The sequence below is a fragment of the Falco cherrug genome, chromosome 6, assembly GCF_023634085.1.
Source record: "Falco cherrug isolate bFalChe1 chromosome 6, bFalChe1.pri, whole genome shotgun sequence".
Taxonomy (NCBI): Eukaryota; Metazoa; Chordata; class Aves; order Falconiformes; family Falconidae; genus Falco; species Falco cherrug.
The window spans coordinates 73,966,542-73,985,954 of NC_073702.1; the positions used below are offsets into that span (position 1 = coordinate 73,966,542).

Sequence of the window (19,413 nt, forward strand, 5' to 3'; positions counted from 1 at the left end):
TTATGTTTGGGCCTTAGTTTGTCTGCAGATGGGGAAACTGAAATCCAAAGAAAATACTAGAGCCTACCAAATCCTACTTTTTATGTAGGAGAGTACAGAAAAGCCTGGAAGCAAATTTTATCTTTCTGTGTCAGAATGATCAGTATTAAAACATACTGAAAAGAATACACAAACTGAACATCAGTTTTGTTCCCCAACGTCAGGTTATCGTAAGCAATATGTTGTGGAGGACAGAATTAAAGCTTCATACAGGTACCCTCCCCCACTGCAACCCCAACCACATAGCTTCACCAAAGAAAGTACACTGTTACTACACCATGCTAGAATTCAGCTTACATTAACAAAATCAAGACAGCTTCCAAGCAAGCAAAGGTAAGGAACAGCAGGGAATCCTTGACCTTACTTTGACCTCCAAATTTACATCAGAATAAATGATTCTTTCACCACCATCAGAGCCTGAACTACTCTGTGACTACAATAAAGGGTAAAATAGACAAACCTCTATGCTCAGCCCTAACTTGGCTGAGAAAAGCAGCATCAGCATTTGTGCCACAGTACTGGAGTGAACATTTTCTGTCTTTCAGCAACTACCACAGCTATAGAGCTTGCCCAGCCAGAACAGGTTTCACTAAGCCAACATGAAGCAGAAACCAGTTTGGGGAGACAGCCCCCAACAAGATAAACAGCGCACAGCAATGAGTGGAAAAAGGGATAGGTCCAAACAATAAGATCTAACCTACTTGTGTTTTCATAAAGGGCAATTCCAATACATGTACTGAGAATTGGATGTGAATAGGAGAAGCCAAGAAAGAAGTCTGCACAAACTGGCTACGCTTTATCCTAATTGAAGATTTCAAAGCAAACCAAAACTAAGGAATAATATAAAAGCTGACAACAGTGGGTAACTAGCTGCCTCCGCAGCAGGTACTGTTCAACCCCATGCTCCCGAGCAACCACCATGGGCTATCTAGTCGCCACTCTTCTTTATCTCCAGAGCAAAAGATCTGCAAGACAAGGTGCATGTAGGAGTGCTGGAGACACTCCCTGCTCAACGCAGCAGCAACAGCTGGCCCTGACACCACCCGTACAGATGAGCCTGTAGCATTGTGAATGTGCAGGGAGAAAAGCAGGCCGCACTCCAGTCTCGACATTCCCAAGTCCGAGGAACGATGGCCACGCAGCTTGCAAAGGGCCATTCATCTCCTTCCCACCCCGGGAGCAAGATGGGCCCTCACCACCCAGGCCCGGGCTGGCCCGGGGACGAGTGGAAAGAGGACAGCCGGTGGGGCGGGACAAGAGGCCGCGTAGGTCCCACACTCGGCCCGGCTTGGTCAGGGCTCCCCTGCGCACCCGAGCCCCGGGAACGGGCCCCCTGCACCCACCTCCTCACGCCGCTTTTGCCAGCGGCCGCACGGCGACTCCTCGAGGATCTCAGACTCATCCTCACTTTCCTCCTCCTCCTCCTCCTCCGGCGGCGCGGCAGAAGTCACCGGCGCAGACACCGAGGTCAGTCCTGGGCCAGATGACGAAGACTCCGGCTTCGAGTCGGAGCCGCTACTCGGCACCTGCTTGGAATCACCCTCCGACATTCTGACGTCGCAGAACCTGCGGGCCAGAGGCGCGGGCCGTGAGGCGAGGCGGCTATGAGACCAGGCCAGGCCCGGTGGGCCAGGCCGGACCGGGCCGGGCCGCGCCCCGGGCCTGCTGGCAGCGCGCAACCAAGCCAGTTCCGGCCCGAGGCAGAAGGCAATGCAGGGACGCAGTGGGAACCGGGAGGGGAGGGGGGGGGGAGAAGGAACGCGAGCCGCGCACTTACCGGGCTCGCCCGGCACCTCCCAGTCCCCAAACGCGTCGCTACTCCACCGACAGGCCGCCGCCGCCAACCGCCGCGCTACGTAACGCGCCGTCCGGGGCGGGGCCTCCCGCGGGACGGCCAATAAAAGCCCGGGAGCGTGCCGCCAGCCTTCGCGAATTGGCCGGTGGGCGGAGCCCCGACGCATAAAGGAAGATAGGGGGCGCCCGCGTGCTCACTGCGTGAAGGACTGTGAAGCGGGCGGGGAGGGCGAGGTGGCCTAGCCCCGGTCGGTAGCCAATGAGAGCCCAGGAGAAGGGCCGTCAGCCTCTGCTGATTGGTCGGTGGGTGGGGCTAAGTTTATATAAGGCAGTGGGGGCGCACCAGGTTCCGGGGGGGTGGGGGGGAGTGACGGCGGGAGGCACACCTGGCAGCGTGGTGTGAGGGTTCGCCGTCTCAGCGGGGCGAGTGATTGGGGCCGCCCCCCGCCACAGGCAGGCGGTGGTACCGCCGATCCCGAGTTCCCTGTTCCCCCTCCCCGCTATACGATGAGCCTGCTCGAAGCGCGGCTGCCTGGGGCGGCCTCCGTCTCCCCCGAGTCGGCAGGGCGAGCAGGCCCCCGAAGGGTTACCGCAGTCCCTGGAGCGCGGCTCGGCCGGCCCGGGGGAACCTGTGGCGCTGGGAGGAGGGGGCCGCGGGGCAGCTCGCAGCCAGTGCGCAGTCCCGCGTGGGGCCCCGCCGCGCTGACAGGCCGGGGCGGAGGCGGGGGGGCGCGCCCGAGCCCCGCGGGCCTGAGGCCGCCGAGCGGAGCGCGCTGTCAGTCCTGCGCCGCGCTAGCCGCCGCTCGTCTCTATGGTAGGCGCTTCCGGCCCCTGTGCCGCGGCCGCGCGGGCTGAGCGCTGTTCCCCCTTGGCGACTCTATAGCCCGCGCTTCCGGCCGCGCGACTTCCGCTCGGCGGTTCGCTGGTGGGTGGTTCCGCCGCCCTCGCTGCCTTGCCGCCCGCGCTGGGCCGCTCGCGCCCTCCGGTGCCGCCCAGTCCGGTCGCGCGTGGCCCGGCCGCCCCCGCCGCCCCCCTCCGCGCAGGGCCGCCGTGCGCCGGGGGCCGGGTCCGCTGGCGGAGGCCGCCGCGGCGCCATGGGCGCCTACTTGTCGCAGCCCAACACGGTGAAGAGCTCCGGGGACGGGGCTGGCCTTGGGCCGCGCCCGCTGCACTTCGGCTTCAGCGCCATGCAGGGCTGGCGCGTCTCCATGGAGGTGAGCGGGGCAGCGGGTGGGGGCGGCCCACTGGGCCCCCGGCGCTGCGAGCCCGGCGGGGAGGCTTCCTTCTCCCCCGGCCCTTGCTCGGCGTCCTGCGCCGGGAGGCGGACGGCGCGGCGGCCCCGCCGGCGCCCACCGGTGGGACGGGGAGGCGGCCGGTCTCTCCCGCCGGCGCCAGGCGCTGAGGCCGCGGTGTCCGTCGGTAGCGGGGAAGGGCTGCCGCTCCCGGTGCTACCATGGCCTTGCCGGAACGCCGCTGGGCTGGCGCTTGTCCCGGCTCCCGCGGTGAGCTGCCGGGGAGACACCCCGCTGCGTGGGGCGCGGCGCGGTTCCTCGGCGGGGGCGCGCCTGGCACAGGCAGTCCGGAGAAATCCCGGCAGGGAAGGAGAGATTTGGGTTAAAAAGTGGAGGAAAGGGCAGTTTAGTGCTTGGGATGAAGCACTGAATGAAAGCAAATGAAAAATCCACTGGGAAAATCTCTGCTTTTCTTTCCAGGCAGAAATGAAGTGTCAGTCTCTGTTCTCTCTCTCCCTGGTTTTTGTTTTTTTTTTCCTTAGGTGAATTTATTGGAGGAATTCTCATTGCTGCTCTCAGCCTCCTGTAGCCAGTCCTGGCTTTCCCATCCTACTAGCTAGGCTAATTATGGGGCAAATGAATTACCACAAGATAGAAATCTGACTGCAGGAGCCAGATGTTTGCCCACGCTCCTGCCGGTGAGGGAGTCTGTTGGAACTACTTTGTAAAGCTGCTTGTATAAGGGCAATGTCAAGCTGCTGGGACTCCTCAGCCTTGCAAGCAGTTACTCGTTCTTTGAATTTAACACCCTCTGAGTGCCATTAATGTGCTGCTTTATTTTCCCTTCCAGGCAACCAGCAAACAGGCTAAATTAAATAGGATTAGTATTGGTCCCTACAGCCCCTCCCAGGGTACTACTTCTCTGAACACGGTAAAGCAGCCTTCTTGTTTGTAGCCCTTTGGCTAGTTTGGAGAGGATGTTCCATTCAGACTGCTGGGGACTGAGGTTTTGCAAATAGTTTCATGAGCAATGCTATCAGATACTTTATTGCTACTGAAATGTTACAGTGGTCTTAACTGGTGACAAAACGGTGACCAGGTGTTTCCTCTTTTCTGTGTGCATCAGAGCTTTGTGAAAGTGTGGGCTCACATTTCCACGGTAGAAGAGGCAGGAGAGTGCTCTTAAGATATGTGTGTACTCAGCTGACCATGACTGCTGGTGTCTCAGCTCGTCCATCACAGTGACGTCTGGAGGGGTGAAATGGTGGCACAGAGACATTACTGGAGCACAGAGGTGATACGCAGTATAATCTCTGCGAGGGGATTAGCTCGTGTAAGAGGCTGAATGCAGACATCGTTCTGGCATCCTTGGTGCACAGAGGTTGGAAGTGTGTGTTTTAAGGAGGCAGGCTTGGATGAGGGTGAGTAGAGAGTTGCCCCTGTTTATAGTGGTGGTGGGCTAAAGTAGCCCTCCCACAGGTGGAGCATTGGCTTGTAATTTCACTTATTTGAGGTCTGTTCTTACTGCTGTTGACCTTTATGGAAATTGGATGAGGCCCAGAGCTTGCAGCTGTGTTTTCTGCACTAGCCAACATCTCCCAGGCTTATCTCCCTGTTGGTAGAAGCAATACTGAGGCCATTGGTGTAGACATGGTTTTGTTATCACGAGAAATGAGAAAAGATGGCATGAGTGCTTGCGTTACAAGTTGAACCTGCTGTAAATTGCTTTGAAGTCTGTAACGGGAGAGAAACATGTTTCACATACAGCTGAGCAACAGTTCTGTTACAGTTTCTGGCATTCCAGTGCTATGTGCTCTTCTCTGTGTCTTGGTTTGTGTTTTTTCCTTTTCTTCATGTTTAATTGTACTTTTGCTCATGTAAGGCTTGGAGAAAGTTCTGGGCAAATGTTTATGCTTAAGGTTTTGGTTATGTGTTGTGTTAGTGAAACCAGTCAGGGCGTGTACAAGTGGTACGACACAGGCATTTTTGGGTAGTAGAAATTTGTATAAAGGAGTTATCTGTTGCCTTTAAGTCATGTTTTAGGAGCCCTCAGGTGACGCGTATACAGGACTCTGAAGAAATACTATAATAAAAATCCATTCTTAGTCCAGAGAGGTTGCTTTGTGAGTATGGAAACATTTTGGGCAGATGAGGGACCCAGAAGATAAGGATACCAACAAAAATTAGTGTTAGGTACTATGAGTGAATAAGAAAAGGAAAAAAGCTGAAGACAGCTTTATGGTTCAGGGGGGAGAGCTCTGGGATACAAAGGTGCATGAAGCACTTTGGAGGTAGTGGAATGGGGCCTCTCGGAGCTCTTTGCTGTTGTTCTGACTGTATCTCCAAGATGAGACACCAACAACTCCTGTGTGCAGCTTCATTTCACTCCAGGGCTCAGGAAAAAAGGCCCTTGCTTCAAAAAGTGCAAGAATTTGGTTCAAAATATGAAGATTTATCAAACTGAATTTGATGTTTCTCAGTACTGCTGTAGAACAGCTGAGGTAGCTGGGGGAGACCTAGAATCCCTTGAGGGGAAGGCTAGATAGCAGAAAGCTGGCACCCGGGTTTTGTGATCTGTTGCTCAGTCTGAAGAGCATGAGGTGATGGCTAGCTTGGAAGGCAGTCACTGCAGTGAGCTTACCAGACCTGGGAGCAAGGATGGAGACTGGTAACTGGCAGCCCCTTGTGCTGGCAGCAGAGGTGGTCTGAGTGGTGGTCGATCGGGTGCTCTCTGAACTGCTTGTACCATTGAAGTTGCCGGGGCTGGTGTGCAGCCCAGCTTGAGGAGCCAGTGGCCCTCCTGTCCAGAGCAGTGTAGAGCAAGCCCTGTGCACAGCGCAGGAGCTGAACCCACTCCTACCAACACGTGCTGGCCGTGTCTGTCTGCCCTCCTTGACTGTAGCACCCTGGTTCGGGGTCAGGATGAGTTGCGGTGAGTGCTCTACAAATGGAGTAGAGAAACGTTTTTTGCTGCCAATACTGGGTTTCCTCCCTAGCAGCATCTGCATTACTTGCTCTAATTAAACTGCTGTTTAGTCACCTGGGACTTAGCCCAGTTAGTTTGTTGTGGTTTTGCTGTCTCACTAGCTTCTGTAAATGCTCTGAAAAGTGAGCATTAAAATGCTGGTTCTTTGTTTATTCTTATTTTCATTTGCTATCTCCAGTGAGCTGTCTGGTTAAATTTCCTACATTATAATTCTGAGTAATTTTTTTCATTTTGAACTAAGATTGTAATTTCAGACACTTATTTTCATCACAGTGTCAGGAGTTTCATTGCACTAAGTACTGCATAAACCCTGAGCCTCTCTTTTTCCTGTTTTCTTTAGCACTTGATAGAAATTGCAGGGGAATAGAGTTTTTGTCTTATAAGATTGTGGGACTCCAGAGGGCAAAGAGCTCTTATCCAAGGACTCCTACAACAAAAATGAAGAGCTCAACAGTTGCTTGGCTGCACAGCAATTGTAGCATACTCTGTGTGTGTGTATGTATATAGAAATTCTGTGTTATGGCTGGCATTGTGAACACATCCAAATCTTTGAGCCAGCTGTCTTGGATTAAGCACAGTGGTTTTGGGGCAACTGTAGCACATTTAACTTCAAGGTGGTGAACTTGAACCACAGCAGAGACTAGATCAAGTCGTTTGAAGTATCACATGATTGTTCTTGAACAAAAGCATGTGGGGTGTGGTCTGCCAACAGTAAGTTGGTAGGTTAGGGCTTGAACTTTAAGGAATGTCAGGAGATTAGTTGGGCAGGGGGAAGGTTTAAGAGAAAGATTCAGTCCATCCATCAGTTCTAGGCCTTGCATTGGAACAGCCAGGTTTGGTTTGCTTACCTATAGGGCAAAAGAGGTCAGGCACCTGGCTGTAAAATTTGGGTGGTGCCTTCCTCAAAGTCTGATGTTCTTGAGAGACCTTGTGGAGGGGAAGGTTGCTCAGTGTATGTAGCTTGTATGTTGTTGATCTTTGTAGTTTGGGGACGTGCAAGGGGAAAGGTTGGATGCAGTTTGATATTTAAGCCCAAAATGCCCCTGGGACACACCTTTCCGCTGGTTTGGCCCTGGACCTTCTCAGAGTTTCTGCATAGTTGCCAGAACCAAGATGTATGTCTTACCTTAGGAAGTGATACCTGGGTTTGTACTTTGGGTTTTGCACTATTAGTTGATTAGTTGCTTGTCCTTTGCTCAGCTGCTTAAAAGATGCTTGAGAGAGGCCGGGATTTTTGTCTTGCTTGTCAGGTAGTGGCACCTGAGGCCAGCAGTGCCTTCATGGAGCATCGCACATGGCAAGAAAAGCAGAAAAGAGCCTTTGTCCCAAGAGAAGGTTTTCCAGACTGGTTTGTTTCTTCTCACTGGATGTGGTGGTAATCCTAGGTCCTGCAGGGCTGCCTCTTTTTTGGGCTGTTTGGGTAGACAACTGCTGCTGTCTGTGACCATATTCACCAGGATAAGTAAAGGCAAAGCTATATTTGCTTCAAGGCGTGAGGTCAGGAGGCTCCATATGTGACCTTCTAGCTTTGTCAGTGTATCAACGTGGCTCTTCAGTTTGCATGGCTCTTGTTTGGCAAGAACTGGAGAAGAGAGCATCTATGGGAACAGCCAGACTCCACAGGTGACCCTAAGCCAGTTGCATTCGTCTGTGTGTGGGAGGTTGCCAGTATATTGGTACCAGCATAACTTGTATTTCTGTAGTTATGCTCAGCTGGACAGCCCTCACCTCTGTACCAGTTTGTGCAGTAGAGCATGGCTTGCTGCCTCATGTTCTTTAAGTACTGTGAGCTACTACAGTAACGCAGGCCTTGCGAGTACTGGGAGCAGAGGAGTTTGATTCTGGCTTGAGCTTGGCCATACCTAGAGTTGTTGTACTGAGGATCTGAAGGGGTTTCCGGTACAATCGCATGGTGTCAAGGCTGCGTTACTGCTCTAGTGCAGAGAGCACCGTAACATTAAAGATCTGTGCCCCTCCCCCCCTTTGGAGACAAGTGCTTGTCAGGTAAGCTTTTGAGAATGTGAGAGGAGGCTTTCTTACTGTTCTTGCTCTCCCTCCAGATTTGAGAATCCCTGTGTTAGTGCTCGTAGCCTCGCTGTGCCTTCTACCCACTTCTCTGTGGGGACTAGTGCAATCCACATCATTCCAGACTTTTGCTCTCTCTTTCAGGATGCGCACAACTGCATACCCGAGCTGGACAGTGAAACAGCCATGTTCTCAGTCTACGATGGACACGGAGGTAACTGCATCCACTGTGTTCTCTCCAGAGCCCTTCAGTGTGGCTCTTCTAGGCTGCTCAGTGGCTGATGGGGCAAACATCTGTCTGTCACTAAAAATCCTGCTCCTTCTTGGGAAACTTTTTTTTTATATCATCGACTGAGGTTCTGAAAGTTCCTTAGGGTTTCTAGAAGGAAGAGCATGGGTTGATATGAAATTGAAATGAGATTTGCATTCCATCTTCTAAAACTTTTAAGAATGGCTATTTTCTTGGTGGATCAGCCAGAGAGGATAGTCACAGAAGAGTGTCAGTAAGAAAAACTACATGAGATTGGACCAAAGGTCTGACTCTAGTCAGTATGTTCTGCTGGTTGCCAGTACTGGTTGCCCAAGACGAGTGAAAAAACAGAACAGGCAGATCCATTCCCTGACACACTTTCCCAGCTTCCATCCCCCATGTAAAGGCTCCTTGAGCTACAGGTTGCAGCCATTTTATCTTATAGACGTGCTTCTGTCGTCTTGGTGAGCTAATTCTTCATGAATTTGTCTAATTGCATTTTAAACCAGGTTTATATGTTTGGTGATTGTTTGTATGGGATGTTTTGCTTAGAATTGTATTATTTGAAAGAAGAATTTGATCTAAATCTGCTGCCTGATAATTTCTTCCAGTCAGAAGACTCCTAGACTTTTCTCTGGTTGTACACAGCTGTACTATTAAATAACAGCAGCACCATTTTCTGGCCCTGAGGTCAATTGGCACAGTCTGGCCACACTGATGCTGTTAAGCTGTCTTAACATTTAGCCTAGTGTGGCTGCATTCAAACTAGCTCTTGGTTCCTGGTTCCAACTACATGCTGAACTGTGTCCAGAGATTACGAGAGTGCTAACTAGCTTATGCCATGGATCATTCTAGTAATTCTAATAAATTTTAACACAGGTGATGAAATGCCTGAGCCGCGGAACTTACTAGGCTACTGATGCTGGACAGAGCCACAGATTCCAAACATTGTACCACAGCTGTGATTATATTTGTCCTTTATTTTTTGGGCATGGTCTAGCTCTGCAACATGCTTTTAGTTAGGCTGACTAGAACTGCCTGTACCTTTCAAGTTACAGATATACTGTGAATTTATCATGACGTTAAGTGTTTTCTGCTTTGTTCACAGTTCCTTTCCTAACAGCATGTTGGATGTTTTGATACAAATAAACTGTAAGATGACATTTTCAGAACTCTGTCCTCAGTTTCCTCCAGATCTTTCCTTAAGTAGTAATAGATGAGTTTGAGTCCATCCAATGTATGTTTGGAGGTTGGTTGTCTTTTATGTTTTTTTCTTGTCTTTGTCAGTGAGGAGTTTTATCTGCCAATATCATGTAAAAGCGCAAGATCCTACTGTTAAATTTTGCAAATTATTTTACTTTTGATCATCCTGAATTTGATCATCACTTCTTACTGACCTCTCTTCCAAATTATTTATGTAGATGTTGAACCACATAAGTCTTAAGGAACTCTGCCAGTGGCCCTCCTCCATTTTGAGAGCTGTCTGCTTCTATCAAACCTTACTTCTTTTCCCATGGCAGCTTAGTATTTGAAACATTTGATGATTTATAGGAAAGCGTTTTGCAAATCTATATGAAGTAGATCAACTAAACTGCCTGTTCTCTCCTGCTCGTTGACTCTTTGAAAGAACATTTACCAGTTCGTTACATTCTCTGCTGTATAGTTAACCCCTGCCCATCCTATATGTATCCGTATATCTGCTTATTCTATTTATTACCATTTCTACTGTTTTCTGTACTCACATACTGGATATGCTGGTACGTAGTGTTGTGAACCCAGTTTCCACCACTCTCCAGCTCTTACATTAATTCTTTTTTTGGTATGGTATGTATGTCTTTCATTTTGCTGATAATGGAGCAGATTCAAGTGGAAGGTTACATACCACAGTTCATAACTGCTTGCTTTCCTTTGGAACTGAGTTACCTAATTCTGCCAATTTGTAAGTAAGAGTTTAAGACCTTTTTTTGCAATAGTCCTTATTAAAATGGTCAGGCTGAGTACGTAGATGACAAGTAGCTCTTCAAAAGATGTCATCTCAGTGTGAAGCATTTGTATTTAATGTTTTGAAAATATTTTCCACCTGAACTTCATCTTGGAGTGTGCAGAGACCTGGATGGAGCAACTGCTGATATCCTGAAAATTATCTTTTGAGAACACTGGGATAATGGGTTGGTTCTGAAAGGCAGGGGAAGGACAAAGGAAAAAACATCTAGGGATTTAGCAACTACAACTTAATGTTATTTTTTGCAGAAGCTCAGAAACCATTTGTAAGCATCTAGCACATATAAAGATAAGTAGCATCTAGCAAAAACTGGTCAAGAATGAATAATATCAAACCGATCTTCTTCAAGATCGGTGTGCTAGACCTCCCTGTTAGCTGAGAAACTATTTCATGTGTTGGGTTTTAGGAAGACTTTGAACACTTACAACATTGCTGTTAGTGTAGGACATGAAGCAGTATGTTGTTTGCGGGTTTTTTAGTACAGTAGGAGAGATTCAAGATAGACATTAGGGATTAGGCATTAATCAGAATGGCAAAGCACTGGCATGGTTTTCTAAAACTTGTTTTCTGTCTTGTGTTTTAGACTTGCAGTGGCTGAATCTCTGCAGCTCTTCCTAGTCAAACCTTATCAGGAAGTATAGTGATATGGTTGAACCTGACTCTGAAGAACAACTTTTGCTCATCCCTACTTTTGTATGATTTTATTGATGCACTAGTTCTTCAGTTTGAAATTATTGCAGTTCTGTCCCATGTAAAAGAAGGTTTTAGAGTGGGAACCTGTCCAAGCTGTATTAGCTGACACTGCAAAAAATTAATTTAGCTTTTCTTTTATACCTTGCTCATCTGTCAGCCTTAAACAATCCAGTAAGCTTCCTGCTCCAGACAGGTTGGCAAAATATTTTATTATTGTGTTAATTGAAAAAGCAGGGGCGGTGTTGTTGTTGGGGGTTTTTTTCTTATGGTTGGGGGGGGGGTTCCTATTTACCTTTACATTTCACTCATCAGTTTTTCTTTTGTATTTTCCCCCTGTGGACGAGACTTCCAGTTTTTAAATGATGCTGCTGGTTTTTTGCTTTCTCCAGTTTGTTTTTTACTTGCCCTGGCATCCCTATCCTCAAAGCTTGGAGAATGATATATGGGTACTGTGCACCTCCAGTATGGTGTTTCTTATCAGGCTCCGTATCTATCTACACATGCTTTATCCTTTTAGCTCTTTTTTTTATTATTATTTCCTTTTGGTAAGTGTCTTCATTGACACATAGTTCCTCCTTTTTGGAGGTCAACATTATCATAGTGAGGTTTTCTTTTTGCTCCTACCAGGGTTTTCATTTGAATACAGCAAGCCAAGCCCTGTTGTAATTTTTTCCCAGTTTATATGCAGAGCAATGGATTTCTCTTGCCTTGTTCTTGGTCATAGTGCTGGTTTTGGCCGGGGTTGAGTTAATTTTCTTCACAGTAGCTGGTATGGGGCTGTGCTTTGGAGTTGTGCTGAAAAGTGTTGGTAATTCAGGGATGTTTTCGTTAGTGCCGAGCAGCACTTACACAGAGCCAAGGCCTTTTCTGCGCCTCACCCTACCTGCCAGTGAGCAGGCTGGGGGTGAACCAGAAGTTGGGAGGGGGGGACACAAGTTGGGACCCCAGTTGACCCAAGGGATATTCCATGCCATATGGCATCATGCTCAGCAAGAAAACTGGAGGGGAATGTTGGCAGAGGGGTGCTGCTGCTCTGACTGGGCATCAGTCCATTGGTGGTGAGCAATTCTTTTCATTTGCAGTGCTTGTCTGTCTTGGGTTTTGTTTATCTCTGTTACTTTCCTTTTTGTGACAATTTTGTTAATATTATTATTGTTGTTGCTATTTTTATTTCAATTATTAAACTGTTCTTATCCCAACCCACAAGTTTTCTCACTTTAACCCTTCCAGTTCTCTTCCCCTCATCCTGCTGGGGGGAGTGAGCAAGCAGTTGCATGGTGCTTAGCTGCTGGCTGGGGTTAAACCACAACAGTCCTTTTTGTAGTGCCCAACATGGGGCCTGAAGGGTTTGAGGTAATAACAGATTGAGCAGAGCATATTAGAATGGGTTTTATCTGTTAAAACAGTTGCAGGTCACAGTATTGATTTATGTTCTTGGTATTACTTTATCTGATCTATGCCATGGTCTCCTTTTTCTTTTTTTTTTTTTTTTTTTTTTCCTCCATATACGTTAAAGATTGATGTTGGCTTTGCAGCTTGCTGTGCTTTGTAGTGATTAGTTATGCTTTGCCTGGGAGATTTGTTATTAAAGCACTGACCTTGAGCTGGTGTTTGGGCTCTGTACTGAAGCCATTACTGTACTGTGGGTACCATCTCACAGAGACAATTAACAATTACACTTCTTCCTCCGAGAGGATTTTTTGTGGAAGTAGTACAGAATGGCACCTTCACTACCTCCTTCTGTGATGTTTTCTCCCTTGTTACAATAACTTCTCAGTATCTTGAATATCCTTGGGTAGTTAAAATACATCTATTTGTATTTCTTAGGAATATTGCTTTGGTTTTGTCTAAGGTTAACAAGCAATTTAGGAATATGACCCAGGCTCCGCAAGAGTATTGTCATGGGTGGCATAGCATATGGGAGAATATGAGCAGGTATCTAAAGAACATCTGGCGTCCAGTGGTCTGGAACTTCATTCCTGAGCAACTACAGGATCCTGATGAAGTGATAGAATGTTTGAGGGGGAAAAAAAATGGCTGTGGCTATTCCAAAGAGGCACAACTTGCCACACTGTGCTGGGCCCTGGCCAGCACCTGCCAAACACTGCTCAATATTATGCAGCACCCTCAGGAAGAAGAGAGGGAAAGCACACCAACAGACATTATGGCTAAACCAGACATTATATCAGTTGCCCATATAACTAAAAAGAAACAATGGAAGTGGAAGTCAGTATGTTTTAGTAAGAGATGAGGAAGCTTCTAAGAAGGAGGAGGAGAAAGAGGCAGAACAGGTGTTCTGCAGCACAGCAGTCAAGAACAGGAGGAGGAAGAGGCTGAAATCGTAAATGAGACAGAAACCACCTGATCCCTATCCCTAAGTGAGCTGCAACATATGTGAAAAGATTTTAGCCATTAACCAGGTGAGCTAATTCTCAACTGATTACTCTGATGCTGGGACAGTGGGATCAGCAGTTGGGAATTAAAGGGTAAGGAAGCCCAGTAGCTGGGATCCCTTGCTAAGGATAAGGCTATTGACAAAGGGATTAGAAAAAGGGCAGGAGTCCTCAGTCTTTGGTGGTGACTCTTGTCAAGCATAAGGACAGGTGTCCCTTCAAGGAAGAACTTGCAAATTCCCAAAGCAGATGGACCAACATTGAGGGAGGTATCCAGTGTCTGAGGGAACAAGCAGTGTTGGAGATGATCTATAGCAACCTGGGTGACAATTAGGCATCCAGAGACCGGGGTGAAATCCAGTGCATGCAGTCCGTGTGACAAAAGCTTGTATGAAATGAACTGACAATATATGCCCACACCCTGGCAATAACGAGCTGGGCAGATAGGGAGGCACCAAGGATAGATGGCCTGGCCAGGCAATTCCAAGAATACAAAGATAATCTCACTTGCTCTATGTGGGCCTGTGTCTCAGCTGTGGACAGACTGACCCAAAAAATGTCTGAGTAAGCAGAGAAGGGTAGGTCTTCCTCATGTGTTCCAACCAAGGCCTCAGCTATTAACCTCTTAATTAATGAAAAATTAATTATCTTTATTAATATCTTAATAAAGAGTCAGCCTTTTTCTGTTCAAGGGAGAGAGTACCAGTGGCACACATCACGTGCAACCCCCATGGTTCTTCCTGCATGACCAAGGGAGGACATAAGGAAGTGGGACAGTGAACCTGGAGACTAGAAGCTCAGGTACAGGAGCTGCAAGGGAAAACAACAGCTGAAAAGCATCTATCCAGAAAAATTACTGCTCCGATATCTGCTGGGCAGAGCAGAAGGGCTGATTGTACTTTTGACCCTGGTGAAGGGACTTCTGTTTTGCAGTAATAAAAATCAAGTAATGAAGATTCCAGTCAGGACTAGAGGGACCTTGCCTTTGGCCACATGGAGGAAAAGGGACAACTGCTTTTTCTGGGCCCTGTGGATTCAGTGACCTGGCATATCGGCCCCAGGGAGGTATAAAGCTGTAGCAGACACTGGTGCACAGTGTGCTCTAGTACCATGAGATTACGAAGGGTCAGAATCCCTCTGTATTTCTGGAATGACAGGAGGATCCAAAGAACTGCCTGTGTTGGAGGCTGAGGTAAGCCGAACTGGGAGCAAGTGGCAAAAGCATCCTGTTGTGACTGGTCTGGAGGCTCCATGTATACTTGTCATAGACTACCTCAGGAAGAGGGTACTTCAAAGACCCAAAAAGGGTACCAATGGGGTTTCGGTATAGCTGTCTTGAGTATGGCAAAGATTAAACAGCTGTCTAGTTTGCCTGGTCTCTCAGAGGACCCATCTGTGGTGGGCTTTGCTGCAGGTGCCAATTGTTACCATGACAGTGCACCAGCAACAATATCACACCAATCGAGACTCCCTGGTTCCCATACATAAGCTGATCTGGCGACTGGAGAGTCAAGGAGTGGTCAGTAAGCGCTTTCACCCTTTAATAGTCTCATAAGGCCAGTGCAAAAATCTCATGGCGAGTGGAAGGTAACAGCGGACTGTCAAGGCTGAACAAAGTCATGCTGCCACTGAGCACTGCCATACCAACCTCAGACTCCAAGTATGAACTGGAGTCAAAGGCTGCCAAACAGTATGCAGCAACTGATAGCACCAGCACGTTTTTCTCAACCCCTTTGGCAGCAGAGCGCAGGCCACAGTTCATTTTCACTTGGAGGGGTGTCCAGTACACCTGGAATCAACTGCCCCAGGGTGGAAATAGCCCTGCCATCTGCTATGGACTGATACAGACTGCAGTGGAACGAGGTGAAGCTCTGGAAAACACCTCCAAGACACTGATGCCATCTTTGTGTGGGGCAACACAGCAGAGGAAGTGTTTCAGAACGGGATAATAATCCAGATTCTTTTGAAAGCTGGTTTTTGCTATGAAACAAAGGTCAAAGGAGCTGCACAGGAAATCCAGTTCTTGGGAATAAAATGGCAAGATGGTGTCATGATATCCCAATGGATGTGTTCAATAAAATAATGGCTGTGTCTCCACCAACTAACAAAAAAGAAACACAAATGTTCTTAGGTGTCGTGGGTTTTTGGAGAATGCATATTCCAGGTTATAGTCTGATTCTAAGCCCTCTCTATCAAATGACTTGGAAGAACAACAACTTTGAATAGGGCCCTGAGCAGCAGCAAGCCTTTGAACAAATTAAACAGGAGATAGTTCATGCAGTAGCATTTGGGCCAGTCTGGGCACGGCAAAAAAAAATACATGCTTTATACTTCTGCCAGGGATAACAGCCCCACCTGCCAGAGCGTCTGGCAGAAAGTGCCTGGAGAGACTCAAGGTTCACCGTAGGGTTTTGGAGCTGGGGGTATAGGGGATCTGAAGCCCATCACACTCCAACTGAAAAAAGAAACAGCAGCATATGAAGGAATTGGTGCTGCTTCAGAAGTAGTTGGTACTGAAGCATAGCTCTTTTTGGCACCTTGATTGCCTATGCTGGGCTGGATGTTCAAAGGGGACGTCCCCTCTGCATATCTAGGCATCAGCAGGTCACACTGATCACACAGCAGCTCAAATGGGAAGCACTGACTGTCCGGGAGTCCTGGAAGTGATCATGGACTGGCCAGAGGGCCGAAACTTCAGAGTGTTGCCAGAGGAGGGGACTCATGCTGAAGAGGTCCCTCTGTATAATAAATTACCAGGAAATGAAGAGCAATATGCCCTGTTCACAGATGGATCCTGCCATGTTGTGGGAAAGCATTGAAGGTGGAAAGCTGCTGTGTAGAGTCCTATGTGCTGTCACAGAAACTGCCAAAGGAAAAGGTGGATGGAGTCAGTTTGCAGAGGTGAAAGCCATCTAGCTGGCTTTAGATATTGCTGAAACCACAACAGTCGTCTTGCCTTCTGATCTACCTTAACATTCTGCCTCTCTGTCATTGTCTCGGGGTGGGAGTTAATACTCTGAGTTTAATTTTTTTCTTTTCCTGTTTTGGCATAGTACTCCAATCCATAGGGATTCTGTGATACTTGTTGTTAACTAGTTTGTTACTTGACTCTTAAGCTTTCTTTATTTTATGTTCATATGGTGTTTATGTGTCTAAATACAGATCAAATCTTGGAGTGGGATCTACTTTCAGCCTTGTGAAGATGAGATAGGATGAGTTTGTGCATGTACATGCCCTGAAAAAGATTTGATCTAGGAACCTGTATCTCTGGAGGCCTTTTTCTTCCCTAGGTTTCTGCCCTGAAGCTGCTGCCAGTTCTAGTCTTCACATGTCATATTCAAGCCTGTGCTCCTGGAGATAGAGAAATACTGCAGTAAGATTCCAGCTGGGTCTGAGGTAGTCTGGAGCCAGCCTTGCCTGAAGCGCCAAGATAAATTGACTTTGTTCCATATTTAATCTGAATGTGACTCCTGCTTCTAAAACTGAATCAGATGTATTTTTTGGCAGTGGCATCCAGCCATGCAGAAATATACTCTCAGACCTGAACTTTCCCATGTATGCTTCCACCTTTCTGCATGGTCATTCAGGTATCCTGAATGCTCCACACGCTTTTTTGCAAACAGAAGTGATCTCTTGTTATAATTCTGTAGGAACGTAAAAGTACGCACTCTGGAGAATCCTCCACGTATTTTTCACTGAAATCAGTGCTACACATTATGTATTTTACTTTAGCCTCCTGAAGACCTTCCTACTACTGCATCTGTGTCACATTAAGCAGAAAGTGCAGCTGAGGCTTTGGCATTACTTAGCTGGATGCTGCTCCTCTAAAAAAAACATTAATAAAATAATTCATAGAGACTTTGAGACTCAGTTTTACAGTGGGTTGCACACTGGAGATGTGGCAGAGTTGATCCTGGATTTGTTGTTGGTTATGTGTTATGGTTCTAGGTGAGTAATTATTTTTTCTAAGTGTTCTGCCCCTGAAGGCATTTCACACCCATAGGTACCAAGGCCTGGTATCCTCTGAGCAAGGGAGATGGGGTACTGCCACGACCAGCTGTGCGCATAGAGGGTGGCCTGCTTTGAGGGTGAGCTGCAGCCGATGGGGAGAGGATTCTAGGAGACTGACGAAAGGTTCCTGTGTGAAGCTTCATCAGTTTGCAGTAGAAATGTCTGTTGTGACATCTGTGCTGGAGCTGCATGGGAAGCAGCAAAGCTTTCTTTCCTTCTGTGGCACTGTCATAGTTTAACCCCAGCCGGCAACTCAGCCCCATGCAGCTGCTTGCTCGTTCTCCCCCGTGGGATGGGGGAGAGAATCAGAAGGGTAAAAGTGAGAAAACTTGTGGGTTGAGATAAAGACGGTTTAATAAATAAAGCAACAGCTGCGTGCACAAGCAAAGCAAAAAAAGTTCATTCACCGCTTCCCATGGCAGGCGGGGGCTCAGCCATTCCCAGGAAAGCGGGGCTCCATCGTGTGTAACGGTTACTTGAGGAGACAAACACAATCACTGCAAACATCTTCCTCCTCCTCCTTCCCCCAGCTTTATATGCTGAGTATGATGTCATATGGCATGGAATATCCCTTGGGTCAGTTGGGGTCAGCTGTCCCAGCTTGTGTCCTGTCCCAGCTGCCCCCGTGCCCCCAGCCTGCTCACTGGTGGGGTGGGGTGAGGAGCAGAAAAGGCCTTGGCTCTGCATAAGCGCTGCTTGGCACTTACAAAACTATCCCTGAATTACCAGCGCTGTTTTCAGCACAACTCCATACCAGCTACTGTGAAGAAAATTAACTCTTTCCCAGCCAAAACCAGTATGGGACCTATGAATTCTCTTGCAGTAGTTTGTCTTTGGGTAGGCACAGTCAGGCATGTTGGACGTTCCCGGATTGCTATTGAATCTCAGTGTCCCTGTTTCAAAGAAATGGTTTAACTGTTAAAGCTTTTCATATTGGGGCTGTCTTCCTGCTCGGTGGCGACAGAGCAAGATCTTTATTGCGTTGCTTTGCACACTGCTGCCAGCCTTGTGGAAAGCATCTTCCTGCAGGCTGTGCTCCAGCCCCATGCCCTCCTTGCTTACAGGGTACGTACCAGGGCCAGGGCTGCAAAGCTGTTGGTGGCTTTCTTAGATCAAGCTACTTGTTGCTATGAAGAAAATCCCCCATCCCTAGTTGTGGCAGAAAGATTGCGATGTTCAGTCATCTTTTCCATCTGGTGGGTGATCAGGTGTCCACTCTGGTATTATTAGACCTGTCAGCTGCTTCCAGTAGCACAGATTGCACAGAGCTGCTGCCTCATCTGCAGACCCTGCTGGGCAGGGATGAGGGTGCCCTTCAGTCACTCTCTTCTCCCTTTCTGGTCTTCAGCAGGCAGCTGTGGCTGGTTGTCTTCCTCCAGAATAATTAAGTGGTACAAGCGATGCAGGCTTTTACCCACCCCATTCCTGCTTAGCGTTTGGGTAAGACCATTGTCGAAGCCTCTGAAGCGCTGCAGGGCACAGCATGGCTTGTGTGCAGGTGACCCACCTGCATGTCTGTCACTCTGGATGATGCAGTTCAGTGCCCCAGAGAGTGTCAAAATGAGATGCGTGGCAGATGTCAGCACCATCATGCTGGTGCAGATTGAGCAGGCAGGAATGATTGCAAGTTGGAAGAGAAACCGGAGGAGATTGCAGCTGCTCCCTGCAATGACCAGCAGTCATGTTGGCAGCCCATGGGGCCTGTTTCCTGTCCTTTAGTTCCTGATTTGGGATTAGATTTTCCTGCAGTTTTCCTAGTTTTTCTCCTCCTTGGACTGCTGAGGCATGCTCAGTGTACCACCTTGCTTGCTGGTCAAGCCTTTATGTGGGAGTACATCACTATCACATCTAGCTCTCAGCCAAGGTGCCGGCCAAGTCCTGGAACAGGTCTACCCATGGCAGAGCCTTGTGTCCCCGCAGCAAACTGCCCCAGCCACCTTTGGGCCAGGCTGATCCACTCAATCCCTGTCTCTGCAAGTGCTACTGTT

The 19,413-nt window shown here is 48.2% G+C and overlaps 2 protein-coding genes across 3 annotated transcripts in view; one reads left to right on the forward strand and one right to left on the reverse strand.

Annotated features, from left to right (window-relative positions):
• NRBP1 (nuclear receptor binding protein 1) overlaps nt 1-1,959 on the reverse strand; it is a 43,838-nt gene extending 41,879 nt beyond the window's left edge. For both annotated transcript variants that reach the window (XM_055713525.1, XM_055713524.1), the window contains exons 1-2: nt 1,817-1,959; nt 1,383-1,605 (exon numbers count right to left, since the gene is read on the reverse strand). In XM_055713525.1, the coding sequence (XP_055569500.1) occupies nt 1,383-1,589 (207 nt within the window). In that variant the 5' untranslated portion in view covers nt 1,590-1,605; nt 1,817-1,959. The remainder of the gene's footprint in view (nt 1-1,382; nt 1,606-1,816) is intronic.
• A 764-nt stretch (nt 1,960-2,723) lies between these two features.
• PPM1G (protein phosphatase, Mg2+/Mn2+ dependent 1G) overlaps nt 2,724-19,413 on the forward strand; it is a 28,343-nt gene continuing 11,653 nt past the window's right edge. The window contains exons 1-2 of the mRNA XM_055713523.1: nt 2,724-3,047; nt 8,221-8,290. Of these exons, the coding sequence (XP_055569498.1) occupies nt 2,928-3,047; nt 8,221-8,290 (190 nt within the window). The 5' untranslated portion in view covers nt 2,724-2,927. The remainder of the gene's footprint in view (nt 3,048-8,220; nt 8,291-19,413) is intronic.